The sequence below is a fragment of the Engystomops pustulosus genome, chromosome 5 (assembly GCF_040894005.1).
Source record: "Engystomops pustulosus chromosome 5, aEngPut4.maternal, whole genome shotgun sequence".
NCBI lineage: Eukaryota > Metazoa > Chordata > Amphibia > Anura > Leptodactylidae > Engystomops > Engystomops pustulosus.
In genome coordinates this window covers 34,809,014-34,832,750 of record NC_092415.1, presented here as the reverse complement: position 1 = coordinate 34,832,750, position 23,737 = coordinate 34,809,014, and the positions used below count along the sequence as shown (strand labels likewise).

The 23,737-nt window shown below is 43.5% G+C and overlaps 1 protein-coding gene across 3 annotated transcripts in view; it reads right to left on the bottom strand.

Annotated features, from left to right (window-relative positions):
• LOC140132630 (b(0,+)-type amino acid transporter 1-like) overlaps positions 1–23,737 on the bottom strand; it is a 58,948-nt gene that overhangs the window by 18,684 nt on the left and 16,527 nt on the right. Inside the window, exon 1 of one of the 3 annotated variants that reach the window (XM_072151621.1) lies at positions 20,623–21,361. The exons of 1 other annotated variant lie outside the window; for it this stretch is intronic. In XM_072151621.1, the coding sequence (XP_072007722.1) occupies positions 20,623–21,337 (715 nt within the window). In that variant the 5' untranslated portion in view covers positions 21,338–21,361. Of the gene's footprint in view, positions 1–2,259; positions 2,963–20,622; positions 21,362–23,737 lie in introns of those variants that run through there. One more of the 3 variants, XM_072151624.1, reaches the window with a different exon arrangement.

Sequence of the window (23,737 nt, the reverse complement as noted above, 5' to 3'; positions counted from 1 at the left end):
CACCCCAAACCTCTCCTCCTCCCGGACCTGTACTGGTCCAGGATCCGGTCCGGTTGAGCATGCGGCCATGTGAATGTACCTTAAGTTTAAGCTTGATAAACCACCAACCACAACTCTTTACTTATTTTACTCAGGACTCCCAATCTCCTGATGAACACTGCCGAATAGTCCACTCCTGTGAGAGAACACGACCACTGCAGCCAATCAGCTGTTTTGGCAATCAAAAAATCGGTAACTGTAAGATGACTCTATATACACCATGGTTAGACTGGAAGAATGGGGCCCCAGAGAACAGTGCGTACTGTGCAATTTATTTTTTTATTGATCCAAACACTCCCATTTTGTATCCAATGAAACCACAAAACCTTGGATACAAAAATAACGGAAAACAAAAATGTTTTTTAAGTGCAATTTTTAACGATGAGCTTGGTACAATAAAGACATCCATGAAATGTCGCCATCTCCTACCTTGCCTGATTCCTAGATCTATAAAAAAAATGTACCCATTACCTACTATCTCTCTCTCTCTCTAAGATTTACTATTCCCACATATGATTAACAGAAATCTAGTTCCGAAAACAAGAGATGACATTAATAGAGAACTGTATGCCCACCCCCTCTCCTCCGCCCCATAGAACATAAATCTACATGATATAAATAGTTTACCACAAAATATTAATTCTTGACCTATCGCTAGGGTCATAGGTCACTCTGTTAGAAACATAGAAAGATTAGTTATAAACTTGTGTGACACAATCTGCTATTGCTTTCTCCCAAGAAGATGAAACTACATTAACTTCAGCAGTTGCTCTCCATTAAATTAAAAGCACAGGCCCGTAGCGTAGATTGATCATTTTAATTGGGCTGTCGGTTTTTATATTTCCTAGATATAAATGGTCACAGGAAGCCTTCTATGATTTCTTCCATGATACTTTCTCCAAGATTAATGTGTAGTAGTGATAGAGACCACGGCCGGCTTGTATTTTCATTACACTTGTGTCTTACATGGCTGTGGTTATACAGCCGACGTCTCATCTATATTTATGCAGTATATTGCGGGGCTGGATTACGCTTATTTTATGGGGTGAACTTCTGCTCTTGAAAATGTAAAATAAAGTCTAATTATATGAGCGAAATGCATTACGTGATACTTCCGTATTGTGCCTTAGGACCAGTATTACAGGTCAAACATAAGTAGATTACCACAGTTACGTAGCCTGGATCTATCTGTAAGTGTCCCTGGTTTATCGTATTTCCTTTAATACTTATATTTCTATAGGTTACCACATCTATTTTGATGACAAACAAATGATCTGTATTAGCAAACTTTTGAGAATTGTTATGTACTGTACTGTAAGCCTTTGGGTAGGACAAAAAACTCATATGACATGAAACATAAACCCCAGTATGGGGGAGAAGCACTTATAGAACTTCATTAATGTAGTCTTGTTGTATTTGACTTTATTTTATAAGGAATTGGAGTAACTGAAGACTATAATTAGAGGAGATAACTGATGCATATTTTGGTGATTGCCAGGTTTTGCAGCTGCCGTGAGACTGAACCAAATCCAAATTGTTAATCCTTTATATATATATATACTCAATCATACATTGTTTCTAGTATTGTTATACAGAGACAAGGAACAAAGACAGTGGGCCCTGAGGCCAAACCCCTGTCAAAGCTGCCTACTTGCCCTACATACCCTAAGCAGTAGGAGACAACTAGTTACCGTTCCCTTCCTTTATCATAAAACAGTGAAAACATTGACAAAGACAAGACAATACAAACACAATGGGATGTCACCAAATATGGGTCACCAAAAGGACAATGCAGTACAGAATCACTAGGTAAATGAATAGTCAGCAAATCAGGCAAAAGCATCAATGATACCAAAGTACAGTGGGCACACTAGCTAACTTTGTACAAGATTATAGCAGGCAACAATCAATAGACAACAAAACCTTTCATGAGATGCCAGAGCCCTGGTTTTTAAGATGATTTGATTCTTTTCCTGACATCAGGCAGGGCAGAAATGACATTGATCAGATATTCTCCCAATAACAGAGTTCACAAGAGACAGGAAATTAATCAAGTGTTCAGACTAGCAAGGACCAAAATTCATCCATTAGCGAATTCCCAGCCATACATCAAGGACAAAGGATGTTTAGTGCACACATTTAACAGGTAATATTAAGTTAGACCACATTTGTATAGCAAAGTAGTGATCAGGTGGTATAAAGGGGGATAAAGATACATACCAGCCATGTAGTTGAGGTAGTTCCATCCTCCATATGCATAAAGGCCTTGAAAGAAAGACTCCGCAGTCTGAACTGCATTTGGGACTTCTGAATCAAAAGCTTCCTTAAATGGTTCTGAAGCCTTTGGGTTACTGCCAAGCTCAATCATTCCATAAACAATGATAAGAGTCAAGGACATCATTTTAAGGACTGTGAATATGTTCTGAACCCAGGTGGACATCTTGATACTTTTTGAATTTATGATACATAACACCCACAGAATTCCAAGAGCTAATATTTTCTTGAGTAGATCAGGTGGTGGGCAACCAGAATAAAATGGCCGGCTGATATATTCAGCAAAGATCAAGGCTCGTGCTGCATTGGACGCAGGTCTTATAAACAAAATTAAAGTCCAGATGGTTACGAAAGCCGGCAGAGATCCAAGTCCTCGCTTAACGTGATAGTATTCACCACCAGAAAATGGCAATGATGTGCCCAGCTCGGCATAACAGAGGGAGCACATTATACACAACACGCCACAGGCAGCCCATATGCACAGAGCCACCCCAACATTAAGCTGAGAGTATTCCAAGACCCCTTTAGGAGAAACAAATATTCCAGCACCAATGATGCAACCAACAAGGAAACAAACACTGTCGAAAAAGCCCAAACACCTTTTTAGACAAACTTTCCCATCGTCCACATCTGCCTTCATTTGCCCTGAAGAAATCTCCATTTTAAGAGTGTTAAGTATGGACAAAGAAATTCACCTTGAAGTGCTGCTGCTCGGTCATGGAGCAGTATTTATATAAGTTTGTCACCCATAACAAAGCTAGACATATATGAATAAATAAGGAACTTTTGTGCTAGGCGTTCATAGGTTACTGGGGTCCTACTCACTGAAGACCAAAGTCAACTAGTTACCAGTAAATGTGTAAAAAATTACACCTTAGTCTGTCAAAATGTAACAAGCTCCTATTGCTATGAAAGTAAATTTTAGATTTTATAAAACATTCCTGGAATCAATATTAAAAAGAAATTGCATTGCGTTTCTAGATTTTCAGCTACAACACAAGATGATATAAAAAAAATCTCATAAATTGGCTAATCACAGCCATGCCTAGTTGTCTTATTGGCAGCTCTGCAGCCAATCAAGCAAAGCGTCTGGGAGATAACGAACCTAAAGTTTAGGCCCACTCACCTCTGTTTTTGAATTTATGACACCTAAAACCCACAGAATTCCAAGAGAGGATATATTTTTTATTAGTTCAGGTGGTGTAACCAGAGTAAAACAGAGGGGGCACATTATAGACGGTATGCCACAAGCAACCTATATGCATATTGCCACCCCAAAACAACTTTAGAAACAAAGGTAGCAAACGCTGTCAAAGAAGTCCAAAAAACTTAGACAAAGTTTACTGCTCTGGGAAGAAGTCACCATTTTAAGCACAATGGGGAGAATCCATTAAGACTGGAATTCAGATTCCCCGACACAGTCCTGTGAGCGCATTCACTAAGAGGCGCCGACCTCTTAGTAAATTCTGACCTCTTCACCAGATCGGTACTGACCAAGTTTACAGCTATAGTCTCCACTAATTTTCCGGCAGAGAATATAGTAATTGTGGCAGGCCGGGAGATTGACTGCCCTCAGACTGCCCTTTCCCCCCTCCCTTCGACACACCCATTGTAGCATGCAGGTCGTAGCATGCCAAAAAAAGTTGGGGAGATGGAAATTTATGTGCCTTCTTTCTCCGAAAACTAGTAGAGAAGATAAAATGAATCCCTCCCTATGAGTTTGCACAGTAAAATCGACCTTTAAGTGATGCTCCCTGCTTATCAAACAGTGTTTATAGATTTTCTTCAACAATTAAACTGTTAATTAGAGATGAGCGAACATGCTCGTCCGAGCTTGATGCTCGGTCGAGCATTAGGGTACTCGAAACTGCTCGTTACTCGGACGAATACTTCGCCCGCTCGAGAAAATGGCAGCTCCCGCCGTTTTGCTTTTTGGCGGCCAGAAACAGAGCCAATCACAAGCCAGGAGACTCTGCACTCCACCCAGCATGACGTGGTACCCTTACACGTCGATAGCAGTGGTTGGCTGGCCAGATCAGGTGACCCTGGGATAGACTAGCCGCTGGCCGCGCTGCTCGGATCATTCTGTCTCTGGATGCCGCTAGGGAGAGAGCTGCTGCTGGTCAGGGAAAGCGTTAGGGTGTTCTATTAGCTTACTGTTAGGCAGGAGTGATTCTCAAAGAACCCAACAGCCCTTCTTAGGGCTACAATAACGTTCTACTTTTTTTATTTTAATTTGCATCTTTTACCATTTTGTGAGGAATTAGCAGGGGGACTTGCTACCGTTGTGTTTAGCTCTTAGTGGCACACATATCCATAGCAAAGACCGAAGTGGGAAAATTCAGTAGGGGTTGGATTTCTATTAGGCAATAACTCAGTGTCATCTCATCTGGCATAGTAGTGTGCTTCCTTTGATACTTGGCTAGAAAATAGCCATAGGAGAATACAAACAGCTTCTTGAAGCCTACAGTAGCGTTCTATATATTTGATTTCTGGTTGATCTGCTGGTGGCTGTAGTTTCTGCAGTGCATGTACTTGCCAATTCTGAGCAATTTGTAGTGAGACTTGCGACCGCTGTGTTCTGCGCTTAGTGGCGCACATATCCATAGCAAAGGCCGAAGTGGCAAAATTCAGTAGGGGTTGGATTTCTATTAGGCAATAACTCAGTGTCATCTCATCTGGCATAGTAGTGTGCTTCCTTTGATACTTGGCTAGAAAATAGCCATAGGAGAATACAAACAGCTTCTTGAAGCCTACAGTAGCGTTCTATATATTTGATTTCTGGTTGATCTGCTGGTGGCTGTAGTTTCTGCAGTGCATGTACTTGCCAATTCTGAGCAATTTGTAGTGAGACTTGCGACCGCTGTGTTCTGCGCTTAGTGGCGCACATATCCATAGCAAAGGCCGAAGTGGCAAAATTCAGTAGGGGTTGGATTTCTATTAGGCAATAACTCAGTGTCATCTCATCTGGCATAGTAGTGTGCTTCCTTTGATACTTGGCTAGAAAATAGCCAGAGGAGAATACAAACAGCTTCTTGAAGCCTACAGTAGCGTTCTATATATTTGATTTCTGGTTGATCTGCTGGTGGCTGTAGTTTCTGCAGTGCATGTACTTGCCAATTCTGAGCAATTTGTAGTGAGACTTGCGACCGCTGTGTTCTGCGCTTAGTGGCGCACATATCCATAGCAAAGGCCGAAGTGGCAAAATTCAGTAGGGGTTGGATTTCTATTAGGCAATAACTCAGTGTCATCTCATCTGGCATAGTAGTGTGCTTCCTTTGATACTTGGCTAGAAAATAGCCAGAGGAGAATACAAACAGCTTCTTGAAGCCTACAGTAGCGTTCTATATATTTGATTTCTGGTTGATCTGCTGGTGGCTGTAGTTTCTGCAGTGCATGTACTTGCCAATTCTGAGCAATTTGTAGTGAGACTTGCGACCGCTGTGTTCTGCGCTTAGTGGCGCACATATCCATAGCAAAGGCCGAAGTGGCAAAATTCAGTAGGGGTTGGATTTCTATTAGGCAATAACTCAGTGTCATCTCATCTGGCATAGTAGTGTGCTTCCTTTGATACTTGGCTAGAAAATAGCCATAGCAATAGGATAGGATTGTTTGGTTTTAAAAACTCAAAAAAAAACAAAAAACACAAAAAAAAAAAAAAAACACAAAAAAACACCAAAAAAAACAAAAAGAAGTAAAAAAAAAAAAAAAGTTATAACTCTCATTTTAAAAATGTTTAACCCGAGGGCTAGGGGTAGAGGACGAGGGCGGGGACGTGGGCGTCCAACTACTGCAGGGGTCAGAGGCCGTGGTCCTGGGCGGGGTGAGACACCACCTGCTGATGAGGGAGCAGGGGAACGCCGCAGAGCTACACTCCCTAGGTTCATGTCTGAAGTTACTGGGACTCGTGGTAGAGCACTGTTGAGGCCAGAACAGTGCGAACAGGTGATGTCGTGGATTGCCGACAATGCTTCGAGCAATTTGTCCACCAGTCAGTCTTCCACGCAGTCCACCCATGTCACCGAAATCGGCACTCCTCCAGCTCCTGCACCTCAGCCTCCTCCCCCCCAGTCTGCCCCCTCCCAGCAAAATTTGCCATTTGAACCGGCATACTCTGAGGAACTGTTTTCTGGACCCTTCCCACAGTCACAAACCACTTGTCCGGTTGCTGATGAGCAATTTTCCGATGCCCAGGTTTTCCACCAGTCACAGTCTGTGGGTGATGATGACCTTCTTGACGTAGTGGAAGTGTGTAAAGAGGTGTCCGACGATGAGGAGACACGGTTGTCAGACAGTGGGGAAGTTGTTGTCAGGGCAGGAAGTCCGAGGGGGGAGCAGACTGAGGGATCGGAGGATGATGAGGTGACAGACCCAAGCTGGGTTGAGAGGCCGGGTGAACACAGTGCTTCTGAGACGGAGGAGAGTCCTCGACCTGAACAGGTTGGAAGAGGCAGTGGTGGGGCCAGACGGAGAGGCAGGGCCAGAGCTGGTGCATCAGCGCCACTGTCAACTAGTGAAGCTCCCGTGGTGAGGGCTCTTGCGGCGAGGGCTAGATCTTCAGAAGTGTGGAGGTTCTTTAAGGAAACACCGGATGACCGACGGACTGTGGTGTGCAACATTTGCCAAACCAGGCTCAGCAGGGGTTCCACCACTACTAGCTTAACTACCACCAGTATGCGCAGGCATATGAATGCTAAGCACCCCACTCAGTGGCAACAAGCCCGTTCACCTCCGGCCGTGCACACCACTGCTCCTTCCCCTGTGTCAGCTGCTAGTCAGCCCCCTGCCCAGGACCCTGGCACAAAAACCCCATCGTCGCCTCCACGATCCTCCACAGCATCCACCAGCGTTCAGCTCTCCATACCCCAGACGCTGGAGCGGAAACGCAAATATAGTGCAACCCACCCGCACGCCCAAGCCCTTAATGTGCACATCTCCAGATTGCTTAGCCTGGAGATGCTGCCCTATAGGCTAGTAGAGACCGAGGCCTTTCGCAACCTCATGGCGGCGGCCGCCCCTCGGTATTCGGTCCCCAGCCGCCACTACTTTTCCCGATGTACCGTCCCAGCCCTGCACCAGCACGTGTCAGACAACATCATCCGTGCCCTGACCAACGCCGTTTCTGACAAGGTCCACCTGACCACGGACACGTGGACGAGTGCTGCAGGGCAGGGCCACTATATATCGCTGACGGCACATTGGGTTAACTTGGTGGAGGCTGGGACCGAGTCTGACCCTGGGGCTGCTCATATACTGCCGACGCCGGTCCAGGTGTTTCAGGCCTACTATGCCTCCTCCTCCTCCCACCCCTCCTCCACCTCCTCCTCCGAACTACCATCCGTGGGCACGGCGCCATCAGTCGGTAGCTCTAGGCACAGCAGCAGTGCCGTCGCTAAGCGACAGCAGGCGGTGCTCAAACTGCTGAGCCTAGGCGACAAAAGGCACACCGCCCAAGAGCTATTACAGGGCATCACGGCGCAGACTGATCTGTGGCTGGCACCTCTGAACCTCAAGCCGGGAATGGTTGTGTGTGACAACGGCCGTAACCTGGTGGCGGCTCTGCAACTCGGCAGACTGACACATGTGCCATGCCTGGCCCATGTGTTAAATCTGATAGTGCAGCGTTTCCTCAAGACATACCCCAATCTGTCTGATTTGCTCACGAAGGTGCGCCGCATCTGTGCGCATTTCAGGAAGTTCAGCCCAGATGCTGCCACTCTCAGGGCAGCGCAGCGCCGCCTCCAACTGCCCGCTCACCGACTGTTGTGCGACGTGCCCACGAGGTGGAATTCAACACTGACCATGTTATCCAGAGTTTACCAGCAGCGCAGAGCGATTGTAGACTGCCAGATGTCAACTTCCACCAGAACTGGTAGTCAGGTCAGTCAGCTTCCTCAAGTCTACAATGAGGAGTGGACGTGGATGTCTGATATCTGTCAGGTGCTGAGTAACTTTGAGGAGTCAACACAGATGGTCAGTGGCGATGCCGCCATCATCAGCCTCACCATCCCGCTGCTTGGCCTGTTGAAAAACTCTCTGGTCAGCATGAAGTCGGAAGCTTTGCGCTCGTCACAAGAGACGGGGGAAGAATATTCCCTTGTTGATAGCCAAAGCACCCTGAGGTCTGTTTCTCAGCGCATATCGGAGGAGGTGGAGGTGGAGGAGGATGAGGAGGAAGAGGAGGAGAATGTTGGCGAGACACAAGAGGGGACCATTGTTGAGTCCTTCACTGTTCAGCGTGTATGGGCAGAAGAAGAGGAGTTGGAGGAGTTGGAGGAGGAGGAAATGGACAGTCAGGCCAGTGAGGGGAGTGAATTCTTACGCGTTGGTACTCTGGCGCATATGGCAGATTTCATGCTAGGCTGCCTATCCCGTGACCCTCGCGTTCAAAGAATTTATTCCAGCACCGATTACTGGGTGTTCACTCTCCTGGACCCACGGTACAAGCAAAATCTTCCCACTCTCATCCCTGGAGAGGAAAGGAGTGTGAGAATGCATGAATACCAGCAGGCCCTGGTGCACAAGCTGAAACAGTATTTCCCTTCTGACAGCGCTAGCGGCAGAGTGCGTAGTTCTGCGGGACAAGTAGCGAGGGAGAGTAGGCGAGCAGGCAGCTTGTCCAGCACTGGCAAGGGTACGCTTTACAAGGCTTTTGCCAGCTTTATGTCACCCCAGCAAGACACTGTCACCTGTCCCCAGTCTCGGCAGAGTAGGGCTGATCTTTACAGAAAGATGGTGAGGGAGTACGTAGCTGACCATACCATCGTCCTAAATGATCACACAGCTCCCTACAACTACTGGGTTTCAAAGCTGGACATGTGGCACGAACTGGCGCTGTACGCCTTGGAGGTTCTTGCCTGCCCTGCCGCTAGCGTCTTGTCCGAGCGGGTTTTCAGTGCAGCTGGTGGCATCATCACCGATAAGCGTACACGCCTGTCGACTGACAGCGCTGACAGGCTGACGCTTATTAAAATGAATAAAGGCTGGATTTCTCAGAATTTCCAATCTCCACCAGGTGAAGGAAGCTCAACCTGAATAATTGATCCACTCCTCCTCCTCCTCCTCATTTTCCTCCTTCTCCTCCTCTTTGTACAGTAAAGCAGAGGAAAATGGCTATTTTTTGACAGGGCCCACTGGCTCTTGCTATAGTACTTCATGCATTTAATTTTTCTGGAGGGCCACCTACCCGGTCCTCTGTTTGAAACAATTTTTGTGAGTGCCACATACAGGCACTCAATCTATTCCATTTTTCTGGAGGGCCACCTACCCGGTCCTCTGTTTTAAAAAATTTTTGGGACTGCCACATACAGGCACTCAATCTATTCCATTTTACTGCAGGGCCACCTACCTGCTCCTCTGGTTTGAACAATTTTTGGGACTGCCACATACAGGCACTCAATCTATTCCATTTTACTGGAGGGCCACCTACCTGCTCCTCTGGTTTGAAACATTTTTGGGACTGCCACATACAGGCACTCAATCTATTCCATTTTACTGCAGGGCCACCTACCTGCTCCTCTGGTTTGAACAATTTTTGGGACTGCCACATACAGGCACTCAATCTATTCCATTTTACTGCAGGGCCACCTACCTGCTCCTCTGGTTTGAACAATTTTTGGGACTGCCACATACAGGCACTCAATCTATCCCATTTTACTGGAGGGCCACCTACCTGCTCCTCTGGTTTGAAAAATGTTTGGGACTGCCACATACAGGCACTATCCAAATTAAATTGTCTCCATAGCAGCCTCCACACGTTGTCTCCATTGCTACCTCCAAAAGTCGTCCATATAGCTGCCTCCATACATCGTCCCTTTATCAAACGAGGTGTGTCAGGCAGAAATTTGGGTTGTTTTCATGGATTCCACATCAAAGTTGTTAACTTTGTCGCCACCCTGCTGTGTTATCCACAAAATATACTGGCAAACTTTTACCATTTAGGGATATTATTTCAGCGCTTCTTGCGCATCTGTTTACATTCCCCTCACCCGGCATATCCTAAACTTATAAGAACGCTACTACACTTGATCTTATACAAAAGGTTCTTAGAAGTGCTGTTTGGGGAGTAGCCTAGAGACAGGGGCTTGGATTGGCGAAAGCTCGCCTGGCAGCGGAACGCCAGCTCCATGCGCATCATGTGCTTCTTGCGCATCTGTTTACATTCCCCTCACCCGCCATATCCCAAACTTATAAGAACGCTACTACACTTAACTTGGTGCAGGCTGGGACCGAGTCTGACCCTGGGGCTGGTCATATACTGCCGACGCAGAGAATTGCGGGGCCTACCTCGGTCCAGGTCTCAAAGGCCTACTATACCTCCTCCCACCCCTCCTCCACCTCCTCCTCCTCCGAATTACCATCCGTGGGCATGGCGCCATCAGTCGGTAGCTCTAGGCACAGCAGCAGTGCCGTCGCTAAGCGACAGCAGGCGGTGCTGAAACTGCTGAGCCTAGGCGATAAAAGGCACACCGCCCAAGAGCTATTACAGGGCATTCCACATCAAAGTTGTTAACTTTGTCGCCACCCTGCTGTGTAATCCCCAAAATATACTTGCAAACTTTTACCATTTAGGGATATTATTTCAGCGCTTCTTGCGCATCTGTTTACATTCCCCTCACCCGCCATATCCTAAACTTATAAGAACGCTACTACACTTGATCTTATACAAAAGGTTCTTAGAAGTGCTGTTTGGGGAGTAGCCTATAGACAGGGGCTTGGATTGGCGAAAGCTCGCCTGGCAGCGGAGCGCCAGCTCCATGCCAAGATCCAACTAACATAGTTTTAACTGCAGCACCTTTAATCTACTACTAGTTCACTGCCTCCATACATGGTCCCCTTATCAAACGAGCTGTGTCAGGCAGAATTTTGGGTTGTTTTCATGGCTTCCATGTTAACTTTGTCGCCACCCTGCTGTGTAATCCACAAAATATACTGGCAAACTTTTATCATGTACCGATATTATTTGAGCGCTTCTTGCTCACCTCCTTTGGTTCCTCTCTGCCACCCATTGGTTTGAAGCCTGAGTCCATTTAGGGTATGTCGCCATGACACTCTCTAGCCTGCTGCCGCTGCCTCTGCATGCCGTCCCCTATAGTGTCAGGGTCAATTATTGGATGTTTTAGATGCTATCTAGCTTCATTCTGTCACTCTGTCATGGCCATGCTGTTGCCCATAATTTTGGCATAATGGTGCGATTAAGCAGCCTCAGAGGCATCCATGCATGCTGCCCCTGCTGTTTCCTGTCCATTTCCGTGGTGTTTCCATCCTTTTCTGAGGTTCCCAGGTGTTTGGCCAAGCTTCCCTGTGCAGAGCCTTGGTCCCCTTGAAAAATGCTCGAGTCTCCCATTGACTTCAATGGGGTTCGTTATTCGAGACGAGCACTCGAGCATCGGGAAAAGTTCGTCTCGAATAACGAGTACCCGAGCATTTTAGTGTTCGCTCATCTCTACTGTTAATCATATAGAAATGATCTCTAGTACATTGTGTTAGCTAAAGTGTTCATAAGTTACCAAGGACCCTCTCATTAGTGAATGTATAAAGAATTATCCTTCAGCCTGGCAAAATGTAACAAGTCCATGAATTAATGAAAGCACACTTTTACATTTAAAAAAAAGGTTTCTGAAATCAATACTAAACCCTTAACTCTTGAGGAACCAGGTTTTTCTAGGGTTTTTGCATCTCCATTTTTCACTCCCCTCCTTCCATAAAAGACTCTGCTCCCATGTGTCAGCTTACGTTAGCACTCGCTGTGGTTCAGTCCACTTCCCCTGATCCTGACACTATTGAATGTTCTTTGCCAAATACTGTGGTGATTGTGAGCAATTGACTCACCTTTATTCTTAGGGTCAGTAAGATCACACTTTTTATAAAACAAGTGCACGGCAACCCCAACATTTTCATACTGTTGTGAATAAAGCTTGGCAAGATGTAATGTACTGCAGGATGAGCCTGTGTTATCATTGATACCATTTTCAGAGCTGTAGGACTTTGATCACATATTCTATGGCTTTCAAAATGGCAAAAAAAAATCAGCGATTTAAAAATGTTTTCCTTGTAGTGATTTTGGGGCTTTGAATATGGCATTGTACAAATAATAAAGATATTTTTTTCTGCTAAGGTGGCCAAAGAAGTGACTGATTTTTGTGAGGTTTTTCTTTTCAATTACGGTACACCATTTTGGGGTGTTTGTAACTTTTATATAAAATATTTAAAAAATATGGCATTGATTTCAACATTTACATTTCTTGCCAAATAAAACATTTCCTTTATTCTATGGATCATTAAGATACTTGATTTATATTTTTATGTTTAATCAATTTTACAAATTAACAATACACTTTGGAGATAAATAAAAAAATGTACAATTCCAATTTTTTGTATTTTTTATTTTTCTAGTGAGAGAACCTTCTTTATCTGTTGGACTTAATTGCACCAGTCAAGTATGACCAGTAAATCTAAACATTTTGGGCCTAAAGTGTAACTCCAATTTCATAGTGATTTTTACCAAAGTGTCATAACTTTCCACCTTTAAAAACAGAACAATAATGTGTTCCTCGCCCCCTTTTTCTTTCCACGAAGACTAACCTCTTACTGTCTTTCCTCAGCCCTGAAGCCGAGTCAAATTTAGGTTGCCTACAGTTCCTATGATGAGGAGTTCTCTCATTAAAGGACATCTACCACCAGAATGAAGGATTGTAACCAAACACACTGACATACAGGTGTGTGCCCCCTCTTTAAGTGATCTGTTCCTCTTTAAGTTTCCTATGCCCTGTTTTTTACAAAATCAAAGGCTTTTTCAAATTATGCAAATGAGCCCAAGGGGCTTGGAGTATGTGTTCATGGGGCTTGGAGTCTCTCAGGCCCCTCATTTAAATAATTTTTTAATGCTTTTTTTTTAAACCAGGGCATAAGAAGATTAAACTAGAGAAGACACTGCTAGAGGGGCTCACACCAGCATGTCTGTGTGCTTGATTTACAATCCTTAATCCTGATAGTAGATTCCCTTTAAGTAATTTTTCAGTAAATCCACTGAGATTCAAACTGGAAAATCTACTGAACACTGAATAGTGTAAATATAGGATGATTATGGTGACTAGCCTGGCAACTTTCACCACATGGAGGAGCATGGAGCAGGTAATAATCAGTAGAAACCAGCAGTGAAACTTCCCTGCTGTGTAGAAAACTTCTGTGAAAGTAGAAGGTGCAGGGGTGGCTGCTCAGGAGTGTATGACACTGCTTGAGATGCAGATAGAGACAGAGAAAGTTATGTGCATTAAAGACTGTGAAGGGACTTAAAGGGGAGATATTTTACCTCACATTTCTATGTAGTAGACCTTTAGATCCACAGATCAGCACAGACACAGTTCTCGTGGTAGCTACACAGAGAGAACTGTCACATGACCTCCTCCTCCATCCAGAGTGAGCAGGGAGCTGCAGTCCCTCCCGTGGGTGAAACCATATCCTTTATGTAAACAAGCAATGGTCTTACAGCAATAATCAGCTCAGCCAGGGGAGACAGCTACTGCATGAATAGATTACACTGAGGAGGATGGCAAAGAAACAGCTGTACATTTGTTTTATTTTATTTGTTAGGAGATGTTATCGTATTAGAATTTTTGGTAAGATTTTTAAAAAATTTTTAAAAAATAATTAAAGGTACATACCAGCCATGTAGTTGAGGAAGTTCCATCCTCCATATGCATACAAGCCTTAAAAGAAAGACTCCGCAGTCTGAGCTGCATTTGGGACTTCTGAATCAAATGCATTTTTAAATGGTTCTGAAGCTTTTGGGTTACTCCCAAGCTCAATCAATCCATAGACAATGATAAGAGTCAAGGACATCATTTTAAGAAGTGTGAATATGTTCTGAACCCAGGTAGCAATCTTGATACTTTTTGAATTTATGATACATAACACCCACAGTATACCAAGAGCTAATATTTTCTTGAGTAGATCAGGTGGTGGGCAACCGGAGTAAAATGGCCGGCTGATATATTCCGCAAAGATCAAGGCTCGTGCTGCATTGGATGAAGGTCTTATCAACAACATTAAAGTCCAGATAGTTATGAAAGCCGGCAGAGGTCCAAGTCCTCGCTTAACGTGATAGTATTCACCACCAGCAAATGGCAACGATGTGCCCAGCTCGGCATAACAGAGGCAGCACATTATACACACCACGCCACAGGCAGCCCATATACACAGAGCCACCCCAACATTAAGCTGAGAGAATTCCAGGACCCCTTTAGGAGAAACAAATATTCCAGCACCAATTATGGTACCAGCAAGGAAACACACACTGTCGAAAAAGCCTAAGTGCCTCTTCAGAAAGACTCTTCCACCATCTTCCTTTACCGTATTCTGCTGTGAAAGACTCTCCATTTCAAGTCCGTCTTTACTTATATAATCTCTACGCAAAAGGAAATCCTCTCTGATGTGGATGCTTGTTCACTTAACAGCACTCATAAAATGTAATCACCTATTTATATAGGGAAGAACTCAGGAAGAGTTTATGAGGTGTTCATAGGTTACTGTGGTCCCTCTCTATGGCGACCAAAGTCAACTAATTAATAGTAAATGTGTAAAGAAATACGTCTCAGTCTGGCAAAATGTAACATGAAAGCACACCTAAGATGACGTAATAGATTTCTGGAAAGAAAAGATTTAAAAATGATAATTTATTTCTAGTTTTTCAAATGAAATCCTAATTATTTTTTTTTTTAAAGTTGACTTCCTGTGTTCCAGATTACTGGAGCAGTACTATGGAAGTAGATTCAAACACTTTGTTTGGACTTTGTTCTTCATAGTGCCACAGGCCTTCCAGGTAATGGGCAATAACAGTACAGGAGGAAAATGGCGTCAATGTTGAGGCCTAGCTGGGTGGTCAGATAACACTCTCCCACACCTCTTGGGGTAACAGACATGAAGCAAGAAGGGGGCTTCACAGCTGTAAGGATCCCATTGGCACAAATTGCCCCGTCTAATGTTAAATAGGAGGGAGGACATACTGGAAATAGTAGGATCAAACTTAAAGTTTGTTTATTGTTCAGTCTCCCTTAAGCAACAGTGCAGGGGTTAACTAGAGTACATTAAAGGAAACCTACCATTTAGAATGGTAGGGGTAAGCAGTAAGTACCGAGCACCAGCTCAGGGTGAGCTGGTGCCGGTGCTTAGTTTCGTTAGTGTTAATAACCGCTGTATCGCGGTTTTAACACTGTTTAAACTTTAGAGCAGAAGAGGCTTCGGCGCTGCGTGGGCACGATCGTTCGCTCATCTACATAGGAAATGCCGGAGACGTTGCGTGCGGTAAAACCGCGATACAGCGGTTATTAACACTAACGAAACTAAGTACCGGCACCAGCTCACCCTGAGCTGGTGCTCGGTACTTACTGCTTACCCCTGCCATTCTAACTGGTAGGTTTCCTTTAAGTAGAGACCACTCTCTGTGTCACTACAATAGTATTTGTGTCCTCATGGTATTTATACTATTATAATATATCTGAAACCAATTTAGCATAAGCTCCATTCACAACCAGATTTGACGCAAGTTGTCAAACTAGGCAAGTCATGGTGAAGTGACTCAGCACAGACCATTTCTGCAGAATATAAACCACCCTGATAAGGATATTTGCATCCTGCTAAAAGAGCCTGAATGATCCTGAAAAGGGAATGGGAGAACTTGCAGTTGGCAAATACTAGTAAATCCAGAAGACAGGTAGAGATTGGAAGTATAAAACAAATACAATGAAAAGTCCTACAATCTGAGTCACAATAAGGAATCAAATGAGGTATAGATTCAAAATATAAAAGAAACATGAAGCTGTCAGTAATAGTAACTGCAGTGACGGGTTACCATCTTTACTGAAGAAATTAAGGTGCAAAGCAATACAATCAAAGCACAGGGCAGACCTCTCCAATCTCCTCCCTGACAGAAGAAGTGTTCTATGTTGAAGATAGGCCTCCGATAGCTGCCCTTCTCTTTCTCTGAAGGCCGGTACCCTGGCCAAAGTCTAGGAGCCCAGCGTCAATGGTATCCCCATCACAGCTTCTTCATCTGGTTGTTCAGGTAGACTGGCAGTTGTCTCCTCCAAGCTCTACTTCCTAACTGCATGACACTAGAGACTGGAACTGTTCTCTTTATATAACTTCTATTTCAGCACAAACAAAGCATTCTCCTATAGACTTACGTTGAGTACTCATAATACTCTACTCTGGAAAGTTTCCAAAGTGGTAAACAACTTTCCAAACAGCACCTGTCATACAGCTCTGTTTTTCTCTCTTCAAAACAATTTCTGCTATAGCTGTGAAAAATTACTAGCTTCTCTGTAGTTAGAAATGTCTCTCAGCGTTCATTTACCCTTTCTAAAGTTCTATATAAATACAGAATGTATATAACAAAACACTATAGTTTAATGCAAGTTAAACTAAAATAAATTAAGAAGTGGCTGACTTTGTATAGAGGAAATAATCAAATGTCCACAAATGTCCAAAGTTCAATGCTCCTTTCTTTAACAATGGAGTCAAGAGGCTGAATTGACTTAATTTTCTAGCTGTTTTGGAAAAATGGCTGTTATGAGTAAACTCAACCCAAAATATTAGAAACAATAGACACAGACAGAAATAATATAAATGATTGGGTTAGACCATTTGAGGAGCAGAAGGAGATCAATCTGGCAGGATGAGCCTTGAGAAAATGAAGTGGACAATAGAAATCTTTGAGAAGGAGGCTGCCATGTCATATGGTCCATGGATATCAGGGATCTTACTGAGTGCTCAAAAACTATACAGGAAGCCACAACCAATGTAATCTTGTGCCTCCAGTCTGGCTACCAGTGTGCTTAACCTCCAGGGTGCTTTGAAAGTAAAGTTGAAAATGACCTGGCCAAATTATCGCCCCCTAAAATAAACTTTCGAAGAGACATTTTTAGAGACCAGGAGACAGTTTGTATTATTATATGGGGAGAAATGGAGTGTTATTCTCTACTGGACAATATGGATAATATGTAATAATGATACCAAATTCTGGTCAAAAGCAGATTGTAGGCAGTTTTCTGGTTTATTAATATTATAACTAGATATTTAGCACCTTCTAGAAGATGAAGGTGTTCTTCTAGGGTTAGTTTAACACGCAGGAGCTTCCAGTTATACTAACAAGTAACTAGAAATACTAGCTGTAATGTGTAATATGACAAAATAGCAAAACTGGTGTGCAAAAGCTACAAATCCCAAATCCTATTGAATTTAAAAATGAATTATTACAGGCTAAAATGGAAATGTAAAACTCTAAAAAAAATTGTTTGTTTTGCACTTTAAAAAATTGCCAGTACTTGTATATATTTATTTTGTCTTCCAGCCTCATATTTTCTATATTTCCATGTCAGGAATTAAAAGCTTTTATGTGGAGCAGAGATTATCATCTCTATGCTATTGACTGCATTTTTAGTTGTTTTCATTGTTTTTTCATTTGTTTTTATGCTTTTAAGATTTTCTTTCTGATTGGTTTCACAGTGTTTACAGCAGCATTTACTGTCTTTACCGTCAAAAAGGTGTCACAAACACTGTGTGCAAATATATCAGGTTATGTAATAAGAAATATTGAATAACCTAATATATACTGCACTGTCTTGTTATGTTTAATGCAGGAATTTTTTTTTTGTTAAAATGCAATGTGTAATCGGTGTTTCTTTTATGTGTTCATCTTTAGATTAAAGCATGAGTATTGAAAGCTTAAAGAAACAGGAAAGATGATGTGGGTCATTTACTAAGGGCCCAAATCGCTATTTTTCGTCGGGTTTCCCGAATATTACCGACTTCTGCCGTTTTTCCCTGAATTGCCCCGGGTTTTTGGCGTACGCGATCGGATTGTGGTGCATCGGTGGCGGCATGCACGCAACGGAAATCGAGGGGCGTGGCCGTCGGAAAACCCGACGGATTCGGAAAACCGTGGTATTTTTTTTTTTAAATGTCGCTTGACACGCGCTTACCTGCACCCAGCATAGGATGATGAACTCCGGTGAACTCCGCCGGACTTCAGCGCAGCAGCGACACCTGGTGGACATCGGGGGCACTACCTTAGTGAATCGCTGGAAGACCCGAATCCTCAACTGAGAACATGCCAATGGTTCGCGACAGGGCCGGGTAAGTAAATGTGCCCCAATGTGTGAAGCCACAGACACAAAGAATAACTATCCAAAGAATTACCACGGTGCGCATGTCCAGAACCAGGTGACAAATTTGTGTGAGATTTAAAAAATACAGGCGACACTCCCATGAATTTGTTACCTGTTTGGAAATGAGCCAGGTAGATTTAGTCAGGGAGTTTTTTGGGGAAAACATGTTTTCTGTGTGGGGGTTATAAGCTACGTGAACTTGTCATTAGGTTGCTAGGTTAAAACCTGATGACAGGCTCCCTTTAACAAGGGACTTTAACCCCATATATAAAATTCAGTAGCTCTTATAGATTTAAGTTGCAGTGACTTTTTTGTTTGTTTTTATAGAAACGTCCAGTCCATGTTGACAGCATGACATTCTAATTTTGGTTAAAAAAGAATATGGCTACAATGGGTGCAGCGGCATGACGTGATGACGTGATCACGCCGTGCTCCGACTCTCCTCCTCCTCCCTGCTCTGCTCCACCGCGTTCTCCACGAGGCGATCCCAGCTGGAGCATGGAGCAAGAACGTCAATGCTGGGACGGAATGCTCCTTCACCCCGCCGCTAGCACCTTCTAAGCGGTTCTGAATGGCGTGCCGTGGTCGGTGCGGCGCTTAGAGGCCGGAGAGGATTTTCTGTTTTTTCGGGGGTTGCCAGGATTGGATCCGGACCCCGGGTACGGTGTGAGCGGCGGAGCGGGGGATTTAGGCGCAGAGGAGAGGCCTCGCAACGACTGATGGTCAGAGGACACTCTTCCAGGGCCACAGTAGCAGCGGGTAGCAGAAGGTCTGTGCCGGAAAAGGGCTGTGCAGGTCAAAGAATCCGGACTAAATGGTCACAGGAAGCCTTCTATGATTTCTTCCATGATACTTTCCAAAGATTAATGTGTAGTAGTGATAGAGACCCCGGCCGGCTTGTATTTTCATTACACTCGTGTCTTACATGGCTGTGGTTATACAGCCGACGTTTCATCTATATTTATGCAGTATATTGCGGGGCTGGATTACGCTTATTTTATGGGGTGAACTTCTGCTCTTGAAAATGTAAAATAAAGTCTAATTATATGATCGAAATGCAATATAAGAAGATGACCACAATTACAAAGCCTGGATCTATATGTAAGTGTCCCTGGTTTATCGTGATGGATTTTGATGGTAGATTTCCTTTAATACCTATATTTCTATAGGTTACCACATCTATTTTGATGACAAACAAATGATCTGTATTAGCAAACTTTTGAGAATTGTTATGTACTGTACTGTAAGCCTTTGGGTAGGACAAAAAACTCATATGACATGAAACATAAACCCCAGTATGGGGGAGAAGCACTTATAGAACTTCATTAATGTAGTCTTGTTGTATTTGACTTTCTTTTATAAGGAATTGGACTGAAAACTATAATTAGAGGAGATAACTGATGCATATATTGGTGATTGCCAGGTTTTGCAGCTGCCGTGAGACTGAACCAAATCCAAATTGTTAATCCTTTATATATATATACACTCAATCATACATTGTTTCTAGTATTGTTATACAGAGACAAGGAACAAAGACAGTGGGCCCTGAGGCCAACCCCTGTCAAAGCTGCCTACTTGCCCTACATACCCTAAGCAGTAGGAGACAACTAGTTAACGTTCCCTTCCTTTATCATAAAACAGTGAAACCATTGACAAAGACAAGACAATACAAACACAATGGGATGTCACCAAATATGGGTCACCAAAAGGACAATGCAGTACAGAATCACTAAGTAAGTGAATAGTCAGCAAATCAGGCAAAAGCATCAATGATACCAAAGTACAGTGGGCACACTAGCTAACTTTGTACAAGATTATAGCAGGCAACAATCAATAGACAACAAAACCTTTCATGAGATGCCAGAGCCCTGGTTTTTAAGATGATTTGATTCTTTTTCTGACACCAGGCAGGGCAGAAATGACATTGATCAGATATTCTCCCAATAACAGAGTTCACAAGAGACAGGAAATTAATCAAGTGTTCAGACTAGCAAGGACCACAATTCATCCATCAGCGAATTCCCAGCCATACTTCAAGGACAAAGGATGTTGCATGCACAGATTTAACAGGTATATTAAGTTAGACCACATTTGTATAGCAAAGTAGTGATCAGGTGGTATAAAGGGGGATAAAGGTACATACCAGCCATGTAGTTTAGGTAGTTCCATCCTCCATATGCATAACGGCCTTGAAAGAAAGACTCCGCAGTCTGAACTGCATTTGGGACTTCTGAATCAAAAGCATTTCTAAATGGTTCTGAAGCCTTTGGGTTACTGCCAAGCTCAATCATTCCATAAACAATGATAAGAGTCAAGGACATCATTTTAAGGACTGTGAAAATGTTCTGAACCCAGGTGGACATCTTGATACTTTTTGAATTTATGACACCTAGAACCCACAAAATTCCAATAGCTAATATTTTCTTGAGTAGATCAGGTGGTGGGCAACCAGAATAAAATGGCTGGCTGATATATTCAGCAAAGATCAAGGCTCGTGCTGCATTGGACGCAGGTCTTATAAACAAAATTAAAGTCCAGATGGTTACGAAAGCCGGCAGAGATCCAAGTCCTCGCTTAACGTGATAGTATTCACCTCCAGAAAATGGCAATGATGTGCCCAGCTCGGCATAACAGAGGGAGCACATTATACACACCATGCCACAGGCAGCCCATATACACAGAGCCACCCCAACATTAAGCTGACAGTATTCCAAGACCCCTTTAGGAGAAACAAATATTCCAGCACCAATGATGCAACCAACAAGGAAACAAACACTGTCGAAAAAGCCCAAACACCTTTTTAGACAAACTTTCCCATCGTCTACTTCTGCCTTCATTTGCCCTGAAGAAATCTCCATTTTAAGAGTGTTAAGTATGGACAAAGAAATTCACCTTGAAGTGCTGCTGCTCGGTCATGGAGCAGTATTTATATAAGTTCGTCACCCATAACATAGCTAGACATATATGAATGAATAAGGAACTTTTGTGCTAGGTGTTCATAGGTTACTGGGGTCCTGCTCACTGAAGACCAAAGTCAACTAGTTACCAGTAAATGTGTAAAAAATTACACCTTAGTCTGTCAAAATGTAACAAGCTCCCATCGCTATGAAAGTAAATTTTAGATTTTATAAAACATTCCTGGAATCAATGTTTCTAGTTTTTCAGCTATAACATAAGATGATAGAAAAAAACTCTCACAAATAGACCAATCACAGCTATGCCTAGTTGTCTTATTGGCAGCTCTGCAGCCCATCAAGCAACACGTCTGGGAGATAATGAACCTAAAGTTTAGGCCCATTTATCTCTGTTTTTAAATTTATGGCAGCTACAACCCACAGAATTCCAAGGGGATAATTTTTTTGGTAGTTCAGGTGGTGTAACCAGAGTAAAATGGCCAACTGACTGGCATGGCATGGCATAACAGAGGGAGCACATTATAAACAGTATGCCACAAGCAACCTATATGCATATTGCCACCCCAACACAACTTTAGAAACAAAGGTAGCACATGCTGTCAAAGAAGTCCAAAAAATGAAGACAAACTTTCCTGCTGTGGGAAGAAGTCACAATTTTAAGCACAATGGGGAGAATCCATTAAGACTGGAATTTAGAATCCCCGATGCGGTCCTGTGAGCGTATTCTGACCTCTTCACCAGATCGGTACTGACCAAGTTTATTGTTATAGTCTCCACTGATTTTCCAGCAGAGAATATAGTAATTGTGGCTGGCCAGGAGATTGACTGCCCTACGACTGCCCTTTCCCCCCTCCCTTCGACACACCCATTGTAGCATGCAGGCCGTAGCATGGCAAAAAATTTCGGGAGATGGAAATTCATGTGCCTTCTTTATCAGGAAACTAGTAGATAAGATAAAATGAATCCCTCCCTATGAGTTTGCACCATAAAATCGACCTTGAAGTGATGCTCCCTGCTTATCAAACAGTGTTTATAGATTTTCTTCAACAATTAAACTGTTAATCATATAGAAATGATCTCTAGTACATTGTGTTAGCTAAAGTGTTCATAAGTTACCAAGGACCCTCTCATTAGTGAATGTATAAATAATTATCCTTCAGCCTGGCAAAATGTAACAAGTCCATGAATTAATGAAAGCACACTTTTACATTTTAAAGAAAGATTTCTAAACTCTTAACTCTTTATGAACCAGGTTTTTCTAGGGTTTTTGCATCTCCATTTTTCACTCCCCTCCTTCCATAAGCCATATTTTTCTTTTTTCAGTTTACAGAGTTATATGAGGTCCAGTGCGGGACAAATTGTACTTTCTAAGGATACAATTTGTCACGGGTGCCCCTGCGACCCATGACCCGGGTCGCAGGTGCATCCGTGTACCTTCCTGTGCCCCCTCATGCCAGCAGCAGATTCTCTCACCTGTCCGCATTCCACCGACGGCCTCCTCACTCTGGCGCATGATCCTGCCTCCTAGGGCGACTGCGCACCTACATTCTGAGATTTAAAAGGCCCGAGCGCCAATGATTGCTGCTGGCCGGCATTCCCTTTTAAATTCCCGGCCCCTCTCTGTGTCCCCTGCCAGATTTTTGTGCCTTGTGTCATAGAAAAAGCTTGTTCACTTATGTCCTGCGATTGTTTGGTGAATTCCCATTGTGACCCGGTTCTGTTTCTGACTACCCTACTCTGCTGGCAGTCCTGACCTCCAGCTCTGCCATTGACTTCGATCCTGTGTTGCCCGTCTTGACCTCCTGCCTGTCCTCGACCACGATTCTGCTTAACAACTTTGTTCTTCGCCTTGGCCTCAACTGCAAGCAAATTTGCGGCTGGGGGTATCCCACCGTGGCAAGTCCAACCCCATTTGCGGTGGGCTCTGTTGAAAACCGGGTGCCACTTAGACTCTGCTCCCATGTTTCAGCTTACGTTATCGCTCGCTGTGGTTCAGTCCACTTCCCCTGATCCTGACACTATTGAATGTTCTTTGCCAAATACTGGGGTGATTGTGAGCAATTGACTCACCTTTATTCTTAGGGTCAGTAAGATCACACTTTTTATAAAACAAGTGCACGGCAACCCCAACATTTTCATACTTTTATGAATGAAGCTTGGCAAGATGTACTGAAAAATGATACCATTTTCAGAGCTGTAGGACTTTGATCACATATTCTATGGCTTTCAAAATGGCAAAAAAAAATCAGCGATTTAAAAATGTTTTCCTTGTAGTGATTTTGGGGCTTTGAATATGGCATTGTACAAATAATAAAGATATTTTTTTTCTGCTAAGGTGGCCGA